Source organism: Salvelinus sp. IW2-2015, unplaced genomic scaffold, assembly GCF_002910315.2.
Source record: "Salvelinus sp. IW2-2015 unplaced genomic scaffold, ASM291031v2 Un_scaffold2323, whole genome shotgun sequence".
NCBI classification, from domain to species: domain Eukaryota; kingdom Metazoa; phylum Chordata; class Actinopteri; order Salmoniformes; family Salmonidae; genus Salvelinus; species Salvelinus sp. IW2-2015.
Window position 1 is genome coordinate 198,860 of NW_019943648.1, and position 13,047 is coordinate 211,906.

Here is a 13,047-nt window from a genome sequence, read left to right on the forward strand (position 1 = left end):
GGTTAGGAAATGGTCTGTGTCAACCACCGAAGAATCGAAGAAACCGTCACGTATTCAAGATAATCATAGTGGTTGGCGCATAAAAATATACTAGCCCACTCAGAAGAGTGTAGGAGTTTTACTGATGTGAGTTGTGCATTAGTGCTGCTCGTGCGGGCGACTGGTGTGTCCGTGTTGTGTGGTGGTTGTAGTTTGGTGTAGAGTGTGCAATGCTCTCCTCTGACTAGTGTGTGTTGTGTGAGTATGTGTGTGTGTGTTAGTGTGATGTCCGTGAAATGTGTGTAGTCGATCGTGTGACGTGTAGTGTGTTGGTGTGTTTGAGAGTGCTTAGTGTAGTGTGACTGGGTTGTGGGTGTGTGTGTGTGTGTTGTGTGTGTGTTGTTTTATAAAAATGACTATGTTCTCATTTTGACTTCAGATACTCTCTGAATAAGAGACTAACTATTGCAGAATCTGAGGCTTTGCTAAATTCTTCATTTAACCAGGTCTACCAAAACCTCTAGGAATTGGTCAAAGTTATAAAATAGTTCAGTTATAACATTGGGATAAAAATTCTCGTGACAGTTCGATTAAGATTCGCTTTCTTGCGTTGATACCTCGACGTGAACCTCAACTTGGGTGACCTGAAGGAAGGGAAGGGTTCGGGTTAGCGTTTGACTCCACCCACATTGAGCGCGGCCCCGACTCTGACTCCGCCCACATTGAGCCTGGCCCCGAACTGCCAACAATACAGTCAGAGGCTTCTCTCCCTATAGGTCTCTAGTAGTGCGTCGCCCTCTTTGGACAAACTGACACCAAACCAAAATAGTGTGAGAGAGAAGCCCTCCCAGTCGAAAACAACATCTCTGATATGATCTTGTTCGTTATGTCCAGTGTGATCTACAGGTTGTTATTTGAATAAACAAAATTCAGACTCCCTCTTAGTGGCGTTATTGAATCATTTAACATATGAAGAATACTTAAAAATATATGTTATTAATTCATTAATACAGTAACGAGTGAAAACTTCTAGGCTGCTAATACCAGTACATTATAATATAATACCTATTCTGAGTTTTATATCCAACAGCAGGGCTGGTTTCTAAGGATATTTTGGGGCTGGTTCTAGATGATTATTTACTCATAGGTTGGTTCATAGGATGACTATTCATGAGTTGGTTCTAGAATTTTAATATTTCTAGGCTGGTGTTGCGTAGGAGGATATTTCTGGTGTTGGCATCTTAAATCACGGATCTTTCCTATGTGGCTTGGTTTTGCAATCGACTATTCTCTGCCGCGCTGGTCTGTTCGGATGAGTGTGATATTTTCTGGGCTAGTGAAATCTAGATTGATGGTGATTTCCTGGCTGCTTCGGTTCTAGAGGGATATGTCTAGCGTGTTCAGCGAGCTCAAATCTCCAATTTCTAGTGTTGTTCTATGACTATGTTCTGCGACTGGTTCTAGAATTTTATTACTGGGCTGGTTTCTGGATGATAACCTTTCTGGCGCTGGTTTCTATAGGTAATATTCTGGGGCTGGTTACATATGATGATATTTCTGGGTGCTTGAGTCTGAGATGATATTTTATGGGCTGGTTTAGGATGATATTTATGGCTGTTTCTAAGATTATATTTATGGGCTGGTTTCTAGGAGGGATACTTTATTGGCTGGTTTTAAGGATTTATATTCATGGGCTGGTTCTTGTAGATAATTATAAATTATGGGCTTGTTCTAGATTGGCGTTGATACCGTCGACGTGAACCTCAACTTGGGTGACCTTGAAGGAGACGGGAAGGGTTCGGGTTAGACGCTTTTGACTCCACCCACATTGAGCGCGGCCCCGACTTCTGACTCCGCCCACATTGAGCCTGGCCCCGAACTGCACAATACAGTCAGAGGCTTCTCTCCCTATAGGTCTCTAGTAGTGCGTCGCCCTCTTGTGGACAAACTGACACCAAACCAAAATAGGTGTGAGAGAGAAGCCCTCCCAGTCGAAAAACAACATCTCTGATATGATCTTGTTCGTTATGTTCCAGTTGTATTACAGGTTGTATTTGAAATTAAACAAAATTCAGACTCCTTTAGTGGCGTTATTGAATTCATTTAACATATGAAGAATACTTAAAAATATATGTTATTAATTCATAATACAGTAACGAGTGAAAACTTCTAGGCTACAATKCAGTACATTATAATATAATACCTATCTGAGTTTATATCCAACAGCAGGGCTGGTTCTAGAGGGATATTTYTGGGCTGGTTCTAGAGTGATATTTCTAGGCTTGTTCTAGGATGATATTCATGAGTTGYTTCTAGAATTATATTTCTAGGCTGGTTCTAGGAGGATATTTCTGGGTTGGTTATAGGATATTTCTGGGCTGGTTCTAGAATGATATTTCTGGGCTGGTTCTAGGATGATATTTCTGGGCTGAATCTAGGATGATATTTCTGGGCTGGTTCTAGAGGGATATTTCTAGGCTTGTTCTAGGATGATATTTCTGGGTTGGTTCTATGATATTTCTGGGCTGGTTCTAGAATTATATTTCTGGGCTGGTTCTAGGATGACATTTATGGGCTGGTTCTAAGGTAATATTTCTGGGCTGGTTCTAGGATGATATTTCTGGGCTGGTTCTAGGATGATATTTATGGGCTGGTTCTAGGATGATATTTATTGGATGGTTCAGGATGATTTTCTAGGCTGGTTCTATGGGGCAGGCAGACATTTCTTGTCTGTTTCTGAGCTAATATCCGCAACTGCCTGCCGCCCTGCCTGCCCTGCCTGCCTGCCGTCTGTCTGTCTGTCTGTCTGTCCTGTCTGTCTTCTGTCTGTCTGTCTGTCTGTCTGTCTGCCTGTCTGTCTGTCGTGTCGTCTGTCTGTCTGTCTGTCTGTCTGTCTGCTCTGTCTGTCTGTCTGTCTGTCTGTCTGTCTGGCTGTCTGTCTGTCTGTCTGTCTGCCTACGCCTGCCTGCCTGCCTGCCTGCCTGCCTGCCTGCCTGCCTGCCTGCCTGCCTGCCTGCCTGCCTGCCTATCTGGGTAAGCTGAACACACAAATAAGTAAGGAGGGAGAGAGGGGGAGGAGAGAAAGAGAGACTGCGAGACACACACAGCAGGAGACTGAAGGCCGGAAAAGGGAGGCGAGAGAGAGAGAGGAGTGTTAGAGAGAGAGAGAGCAGAGACACGAGAGAGAGATTGTAGGACAGAGAGAGGATATTTTTGCTCTGTGCAACATGGATTCCTCCACAACAGCACTGTTCCTCTGTTCTCTACTCTGGACAGGTAAACTACTACAGCTGCTTCTCTCTACACTACAAGCAGAGAACATGTTATTAAATCATTTACGGAGATATAAAAAAAAAATTGTTTCCCAGTATTGAAAGCGGTCTATAGACAAGGCCCAGGAAATAATATATAAATATGATTAAATTGCTGCACTATCCCTTTTAAGTGGATTTTCTTAGCTCTAAACTGCTTTTTAAACTTTCTACTTTCTAAAAAAAGTTTTGGGATTATGAATAAAGTAATAAACTAAGTCGCGGAGGTTTAGAATTCTTAATCTTTAACATAAGCTCATAACTTTAAATGCACGGTGATACATTTCCTTTTTTTTACTGTAGATGTGAATTTATAAAACACTGCTTGTTAATATTCATGTCCCATGGTCTATGACAATATATAAAACAGTGTTAATATCATGTCCCGGTCTAGTCACTGATCATGTCCTACCAGACCTGAGATGCATGTTGTCTCTGATTGGATGTTGCTCTGGGGTGGCATTTGTTTGCTGTTCTCCCCACAGACCAGACGAACGCTCACAGTCTGCCCCTGTGTGCTGTCTGTTGTGTGTGTGTGTTTTATGTGAGTGGTTGTATGTGAGTGTGTGTATGTGTGTGAGGTGTTGTTTGGTGTGTGTATGTGGTGTTGGTGTCGTGTAGTGTATGTGTGGTTTGTGTGTGTGTGTGTGGTTGGTGTGTGTAGTGTACGTGCATGCCTGCATGCCTTTGATGTATACCTGTCAATGTGACCATGGTCTATATTACTCTCTATATGAATCCTGTATATGCAAGAGTAGAGTGTGAGGTGAGTGAGTGAGTGTGTGTGTAATGTGTTGAGTGTGTGCGTGTACGTGCCGTGTGAGAGTGAGTGTGTGTCCAACTCATTGAACCCCCCCTTTGGGGGAACCTGTGTTCTCCTCTTGCTTCGGAGGATGTCAATAACTAGTGTTGTGTCTCTCTGAGTGTCTATTTTCTGTGTGTGTGTGGTCTGTGTGTGTTACTAACCTATCTTTTCCTACAGTGTGTGTGTTGCCGATTATGTGTGTGTGGTGTGTTACTAACCTTATCTTTCCTACAGGTGTGTTTGCGGTGAATGTCGGTGGGGGTGGTGTGGACTAAACCTATCTCTACCTACAGTGGTGTGTGTCTACTAACTATCTCTCCCTCATTTTGACATTTTACTACTAAGCTAGAAGTCAGTTAGCCACTGCCTAGCGTCACTCACCGTTAATCCGGCGACATCAGCCAGCCTCAGCCGGTCAATTCCTGCCAGTCTGCACAGCGCGATATCAACCCAAAGCATATCGGACTGTTTTTCTCTACCACACTCCGGAACCTACCGCAAGCTCTGAACCTTTACACCGGATCATCCGCACTAGCTAGCTCCTATCCAGAGGGCACTCACTTGGCCTAACATCTCTGTACACGAAGCAAGCACCAGTTAGCCTGGAGCAGCCTTGAGCTAGGCCCATGTCCCGGCTAGCCGAAGAGAAGCCATCAGACAATTCCTGGCTTCAATACTTCTTTTGCCAATTGGCCTGGACCCTTTTCTGCCGACACGGAGCCCTGCCGATCCATCACGCTGGTCTGCCGACGTAACCGTCCGATGGGGGCGTTTCAACAGACTCTCTCTTTGCGACGTCCCCCTGAGGCCTATCTGCGAGCCTGCTAGCCCCGGCCTGCTAGCATGTCTGAGTCGCCGTGTCTCCAGCTCGCCTAGCTGCCTCACTGGACCCTATGATTACTCGGCCTACACAGGCCACTCCCTAATGTCAATATACCTTGTCTATTGCTTTTTTGGTTAATGCCTTGTCTTATTTCAAGTAGAGCCTCCATCCCTGCTCAATATGCCTTAGCTAGCCCTTTTGTTCCACCCCCCACACATGCGGTGACCTCACCTGGCTTAAATGGTGCCTCTAGAGACAAAACCTCTCTCATCGTCACTCAATGCCTAGGTTTATCTCCACTGTACTCACATCACACCATACCCTTGTCTGTACATTATGCCTTGAATCTATTCTTCCGCGCCCAGAAATCTGGTCCTTTTACTCTCTGTTCCGAACGCACTAGACGACCAGTTTGTATAGCCTTTAGCTGTATCCTTATCCTACTCCTCCTCTGTTCCTCTGGTGATGTAGAGGTTAACCCAGGCCCTGCAGCCCCCAGCATCACTCCCATTCCCCAGGCGCTCTCATTTGTTGACTTCTGTAACCGTAAAAGGCTTGGTTTCATGCATGTTAACATTGGAAGCCTCCTACCTAAGTCTGTTTTATTCACTGCTTTAGCACACTCCGCCAACCCGGATATCTAGCCGTGTCTGAATCCTGGCTTAGGAAGGCCATCAAAAATCCAGAAATTTCCATCCATAACTACTTCCGACAAGATAGATCTACCAAAGGGGGTGAAGTTGCAATCTACTGCAGAGATAGCCTGCAGAGTTCTGTCATACTATCCAGGTCTGTGCCCTAACAATTCGAGCTTCTACTTTTAAAAATCCACCTTTCCAGAAACAAGTCTCTCACCGTTGCCGCTTGTTATAGACCCCCTTCAGCCCCAAGCTCTGCCCTGGACACCATATGTGAATTGGTCGCCCCCCATCTGTCTTCAGAGTTCATACTGTTAGGTGACCTAAACTGGGACATGCTTAACACCCCGGCCATCCTACAATCTAAGCTAGATGCCCTCAATCTCACACAAATGATTAAGGAACCTACGTGGTACAACCCTAAATACGCAACCATGGGCACCCTCTTAGATATCATCCTGACCATCTTTCCCTCTAAATACACCTCTGCTGTCTTCAACCAGGATCTCAGCAATCACTCATTGCCTGCATGCGTAATGGGTCCACGGTCCATCGACCACCCCTCATCACTGTCATACGCTCCCTAAAACACTGCAGCAAGCAGGCCTTTCTAATCGACCTGGCCCGGGTATCCTGGAAGGATATTGACCTCATCCCATCAGTAGAGGATGCCTGGTTGCTTTTCAAAAGTGCTTTCCTCTCCATCTTAAAGAAGCATGCCTCATTCACAAAATGTAGATCTAAGAACAGATATAGCCCTTGGTTCATCCCAGACTTGACTGCCCTTAACCAGCACAAAAACATGGTATTCTGCATTAGCATCGAATAGCCCCAGCAATATGCACATTTTCAGGGAACTCACACAGTTAGGAAAGCAAAGGCTAGCTTTATCAAACAGAAATTTGCTTCCTGTASCACTAATTCCAAAAAGTTTTGGGGCACTGTAAAGTCCATGGAGAATAAGACCACCTCCTCCAAGCTGCCCACTGCACTGAGGATAGGAAACACTGTCARCACCGATAAATTAACGATAATCGATAATTTCAATAAGCATTTTTCTATGGCTGGCCATGCTTTCCACCTGGCTACCCCTACCCTGGTCAACATTTCAGCACCCCCTGCAGCAACTTGCCCACACCCCCCCGGTTCTCATTCACCCAAATCCAGACAGCTGATGTTCAGAATCAGCTGGGCTAGACAATCTGGACCCTCTCTTTCTAAAATTATCCGCTGAAACTTTTTCCAACCCCTATCACTAGCCTATTCAACCTCTCTTTTGTATCGTCTGTATCTTTKCAAAGATTGGAAAGCTGCCGCGGTCATCCCCGTCTTCAAAGGGGGAGACACTCTAGACCCAAACTGTTATAGACCTACCGCCAGATGTTTACCCTGCCCCCGCAGAGGCTTTAACGTCCCTTCAGAGTTAACTCGTCCTTCAAGAGTTTTACTGTCGCCCTCGATGTTATGCAACGTCAGATGTTTTAGCTGCCCTTCAAGATGTTTACTGTCTCCTTCATGTTTACTGCGCCTTCCATGTGTTCTGTCCCATTCAATGTTTTACTGTCCCCTCCCAGAAATGTTTACCGCCCTCAGAGGTTACTGTCCCTTCAATGTTTAACGTCCGCCCCAGTTTTACTGCCCCTTCAGAGTTTTTAATGCCCCTCAGATTTTTACTGCGCCTTCAGATGTTACTGTCGCCGCAGAATGTTGTACTGTCCTCAATCTACTGTCACCTTCAGATGTTTACTGTCCCTCAGCATGTTTTACTGTCCCCTTCAGATTTTAACTGTCCCTCAGATTTATTCCTCAATGTCTTACGATCCCTTCAGATGTGTTACGTCCCTTAAGTTTAACGTCCCTCCAAGTGTTTAACTGTCCCTCAGATTTTTACTGCCCCTTCGATTAACGTCCTCCAGATGTTTTAACTGTCCCAAGTGTTCGATGTCCTCCAGATGTACTGTCCCGCTTCAGATGTTTACTGCGCCCTCAGATGTTTACTGCCCTTCAGATGTGACTGTCCCTTCAGATGTTTACTTCCCCTTCAGAGTTTACTGTCCCCGTAAACGTTACGTCCCGTCCAGATGTTTTTGAATACTGCCCCTTTCAGATGTATACTGCCTCCAGATGTTTTACTGTCCCATTCAGATGTGACTGCCCCGCGTTCAGATGTTTAGCTGCCCCATCCAATGTTTTTACTGGACCCATTCAGATTTTTACAGTCGCCTCAGATGTTTTACGTCCCTCGAGAGTTTATGCCCTTCAGCATGTTTTACTGGTCCTTTTCAAGATGTTGAACTGTCCCTCAGATTGTTACTGTCCTCAGAGTTGTATCGTCCCTTCAGATTTACTGTCCTTCAGTATTTGTTACTGTCCCTCAAGCTACTGCCCCTTGCAGATGTTTACTGTCCCGCTCTTCAGATGTTTACTGTCCCGAGATGGTTTACTGTCGCCTTCAGATGGTTTTACTGCGCCTTCAGCAGTTTACTGTCCCTTCGAGTTACTGTCCGTCAGATGTGTTACTGTCCATCAGATTTTATAGACTTCCCTCAGTTTACTGTCCTCTTCAGATGATTTACTGTCCCTCTCAGATGTTAACTGTTCCGTTCAGATTTTACTGTCCCCCTCTTCAGATGGTTTACTGTCACCTTTAATGTTTTGAATGGCTTCATGTTACTGTCCCCTCAGATCTTAACTGCCCCCAATTTTTTATTGTGCCCTCCAGATGTTTACCGTCCCCCTTCAGATGTTTACTGCCCCTTCACGACTTTTAACTGTCCTCAGATTTTTAAGCTGTCCCTCAATTTCCTGTCCCTCAGAATGTTTTACGTCCATTCAGATGTTTACTGTCCCCCTCTTCAATTTTACTGTCTTCAGCATGTTACATGGTCCCCATTCAGATTTTACGTTCCCGTCAGGTGTTTTACTGTCCCGCGTCCAGTTACTGTCACCCTTCAGAGTGTACGTCTCCGTCCAGAGGTTACTGCCCTCCGAGGTTTCTACTGCCCTTCGAGTGTCTTCTGTCCCTTCAGAAGTTTTAACGTCCTAACTCAAATGTTTTACTGTCCTCTAGTCAGATGGGTACTGCCTGCAGAGTTTTACTGTCCCTTCAGATGTTACTTCCCTCAGATGTTTTAACTCCTAAGATGTTACTGCCCTTCAGATGTTTTAACTGTCCCTTCAGATTACTGTCCCAACTCCAGATGTTTACTGCCCACGATGTTTTACTGCCCCACTCAGTCCGGGGGGGCCCCTTCAGATGTTTTACTGTCCCTTCAGAGTTTTACTGTCCCTCAGAATGTTTGTACTGTCCGGTTGCAGAGTTTACTGTCCCTTCAGATGTGTTACTGCCCGTCAGTGTTTACTGTCCCGTTCAGATTTACTGCCCCTCTTCAGATGTTTTCTGTCCTCTCAATGTTTACTGTACCTTCGATGTTTAACTGTCCCCCTCAGAGGTGTTCAACTGCCCCATCTCAATACAGTAGTAATTATCCTCCTCCAACCCTTGAACCACTTGCACCACCGGGGATATACTAATCTATAAGGTGTGGAGCGTGGACCGAACAACAAGTATCATAAACCCAATATAGGATATTGTATATATAATAACCCTCCTCACCTGAACCAGTACTGCACTTGACCCTCCCCGAAACAAGTATAATTGCCAATAATTTCCATAAATATTCCCTGTGTCGGTGTGTGCGGCACGTTTCTAATCACTCCTGTGAGCCAGTGATGTGAATGAACGTCTTGCTGGGTTGACCGAAAACTCCTCAAACCTTTGCTCAAGTAAGTGTTCGCTGCAAAGTAGGGCGTACCGTGTCAAGAATCATCATATAGTAATCCCTCTTTTGGGGTTTTTTTTTTTTGTTTTTTTTTTTTTTTTTTTTTTTTTTTTTTTTTTTTTTTTTTTTTTTTTTTTTTTTTTTTTTTTTTTTTTTTTTTTTTTTTTTTTTTTTTTTTTTTTTTTTTTTTTTCTTTTTTTTTTTTTTTTTTTTTTTTTTTTTTTTTTTTTTTTTTTTTTTTTTTTTTTTTTTTTTTTTTTTTTTTTTTTGTTTTTTTTTTTGTTTTTTGTGTTGTTTTTTGTGCGGGAATATCATTTGTATTAATTTGGTTGGTTTGCAAACTTACCAGAAGGTGAGCCAGCGCAGTACAGGAACGATCGTGAGACAGGGAACATTAAATACATCCTCAGTCATAGTGCACAATAAGGGCCAGATGGACAGGGGAGAGTTGAAATATGTACAGTAACTACTTCTCTTAAGGACAGGAGGGATTGATAAATAGATACTACTTTCGTCCTATAGGACCCCAGGGGAAGAGTGAAAGATAACTACTTCTCCTATCAGACAGGGAAGAGATTTTGATAAAGAATACTAGTTTCTTCTAAGGACGATAGGGAAGAGGTGTGATCACATAGTACTACTTATCTCTCTAAGACGGCAGGGGAAGAGTGATAACATAGACATACTTGTCTCTAAGGACCAGGGAAGAGTGAGATAACATGATACTACTTTCTCTTAAGGACCAGGGGAAGAGTTTGATGAAATAGATACTATTTCTCTCTAAGGAAGGGGAGAGTGTGCTAACATAGTACACTACTTTCTCTCCTAAGACGAGGGGAAGAGTTGATAACATAGACTACTTTCCTCTAAGGACCAGGGCGATGGTGATAACATAGAGGTAACTATTCTCTCTAAGGACCAGGGGAACGAGTTGACAAACGATAGTACAACTATTCTCTTAAGGACAGGGAAGATTGATAACAAGATCACCTGACTTCTCTCTAAGGACAGGGGAAGATGATAACATAGTACCATTACACTCTCAAGACCAGGGGAAGAGTATAACATAAGATCATACTTCCTCTCTAAGGACAGGGAGAGAGTGATAACATAGATCACTAAACTTTCTCAAGGCTAGGGAGAGGTGATAACAATAATAACACACTTCTCTCTAAGGACAGGGAAGAGTGAAAATAGTAACTAACTTCTCTCTAGGACAGGGAAAGTTGATACATAGTACACTATTCTCTCTAATGACGGGAAGAGTTGAAACATAGTACATGTCTATTTCTCTCTAAGACCACGGGAGAGTTCAACATAAGTACACATTCTTCTCTAAGACCTAGGGAGAGTGTAGAACTAGTACCACTACTCTCCAAGACAGGGCGACAGAGTGAAAACAAATTAGAATTCACTACGTTCTCGTTAAAAGGACCAGGGATAGAGTCGAACAATAGGTACAGCTCACTCTCTCGAAGGACCAGGGCGAAGAGTTGATAACAAAGACAGTTCCTTAAGACAAGAGGGGAAGAGTGTGATAAATAGAACTACGTCCCTAAGCGACAGGGAATGAGATGATAACATATGTACACTACTTCCTCTAGGACAGGAGAGTTGAACAAGTACATCACTCTTCTAAGGACCCAGGAGAGTGTGATACATAGATATACTTCTCTCTAAAACAGGGAAGCAGTTTGTAACATAGTCTATCTTTCTCTCTAAGACAGGGAAGTTATAGACATAGTACACTATTTCTCTCAAGACCCAGGGAAGAGTGATAACATAGTACAAACTTTCCCTTAAGGACCAGGAAGAGTTATAAATAGATAAGATTCCTCTAAGGACAGGGGAAAGTTATAACATAGGCACTATCTTCAAGGAACGGAAAGTGGATAACAATAAGACACACTTTCGCTCTAAGACCAGGGGAAATTGAAACAAGTACACTCTTCCTCTAAGGCCAGGGGAAGATGATAACATAGTACAGCTACTTTCTCTCTAAGGCAGGGGAAAGAGTGTAAATACACACGTTTCTCTAAGGACAAGGGGAAGAGTATAAAAGAACTACTCTCTTAGGACCAGGAAGAGTTGATAAATGACACTACTCCTCTAAGGATAGGGGAAGAGTGATACCATAGTACCATCCTCTAAGACCAAGGGGAAGAGGATAACAGAGTAGCACTATTTCCTCTAAGACAGGGGAAAGTGATAACAATAGTACTATTCATCCTCTATAGGACCAGGGGAAATGGATAACAAGATCACTAATTCTGAAGGACAGGAAGAGTTATACAAGTAACAACGTCTCCTAAGGTAGCCAGGGAAGACTTGAAACATAGAGTCATAGTCCTCTAAACCAGGGAAGATTGATAACATAGAACTTCTCTCTAAAGACAGGGGAAAGTATAACATAGGGCACAACTTCTCGTTAAGGACCAGGGAAGATGATAACATAGAGCACTAATCTTCCCCTTCTTAAAGGGACCCAGGGGAAGATAACAAGTACATCACTTCTCTAAGACCAGAGGAAAGTGATAACATAGATCACTACTCTTCATAAGACAGGAAGATTGATAAAATAACATTTCCAAGGACCAGGAAAGTTGAAACATAAGTACAGACTTCCTTAAGGACAGGGGAAGACTTGAAACAAGGGGCACACTTTTTCAAGCCAGGGGAGGTTGTAAAATAGTACACGACTTGCTCTAAGGACCAGGAAGAGTTGATAATAGACAGCTATTCTCTCTAAGGACCAGGGAAGAGCTTGAAACATAAGTAACAGCCTCGTCCAAGGAGCCAGGGGAAGAGGAGAATAAATGGGCACTACCTCTAAGGACTAGGGAAGAGGGATAACATGAGGGCACTACTTCCCTCTAAGGACACGGAGGTGCAGGAGAAAGTGAGAATGTCCATTTGAAAGCCTAGAAAACAATGAGTAAGGCTCACATTTACAATTATGTTGAAAGGTGGAGACCTTTGTCTATACAGTATCTGTAACACCGCCCCCGTGCTCACAGTGGTATAACAACATAGAGAACACATTCTCCTGAGCTCTCCACCTGCAGGGGGTGGCTCTCCACTCGCTCAGACAGAATGGCTTCCCTTGAGCGTCACTAACGGCGAGGTCTCCTTTCTCTCCCTTGGTGCAGTTGCCCCCCATTCTTTGTCTCTAAAGAGTCTTGACTATGAGACCTGTAGTGCAGCACATAAAACTGCATGTGTTATGGAGCTCTCCTCAATTATGAATTGTATGTTTTTAAAACCAAAAAAAACATACAAAAACAAATGCCAGATGTGAAGCACAGCCATAGTCATATGTCAGTTTCTTTCAAACCCATTCTGAACGACATCATGGGCACACAGAAAATTTGGCCAATGAATAACCAGATTCTTATGGCAATGTCGGGTAAGTCCCAATATCAAAGATGTCCATCCTCTCTCTTCTAGAACACCAAGACCCTAGAACTCTAACTCAGATTAAGAACACTAAGAACTCTACTCAATCTAGACTCGGTACAGAACCAGAACATAGAACGTGACTCAATCTAAACACGAGAACCTACTCCAGATCTAGAACTCTAAACCAATCTACACAAAAACTCTACTCAAAATTAAAAACTGAAAACCTCTTAATCAGACTAGAACCTACCAGATTAGAACCTACTCAGATCTCGACACCGAACTCAACTCAGACAGAACTAGAAGCTAT

At 43.5% G+C, this 13,047-nt stretch overlaps 1 protein-coding gene across 1 annotated transcript in view; it reads left to right on the plus strand.

The window, feature by feature from the left end:
* Positions 1-3,110: 3,110 nt before the first annotated feature.
* LOC139025159 (basement membrane-specific heparan sulfate proteoglycan core protein-like) overlaps positions 3,111-13,047 on the plus strand; it is an 11,813-nt gene continuing 1,876 nt past the window's right edge. The window contains exon 1 of the mRNA XM_070440236.1: positions 3,111-3,255. Within this exon, the coding sequence (XP_070296337.1) occupies positions 3,207-3,255 (49 nt within the window). The 5' untranslated portion in view covers positions 3,111-3,206. The remainder of the gene's footprint in view (positions 3,256-13,047) is intronic.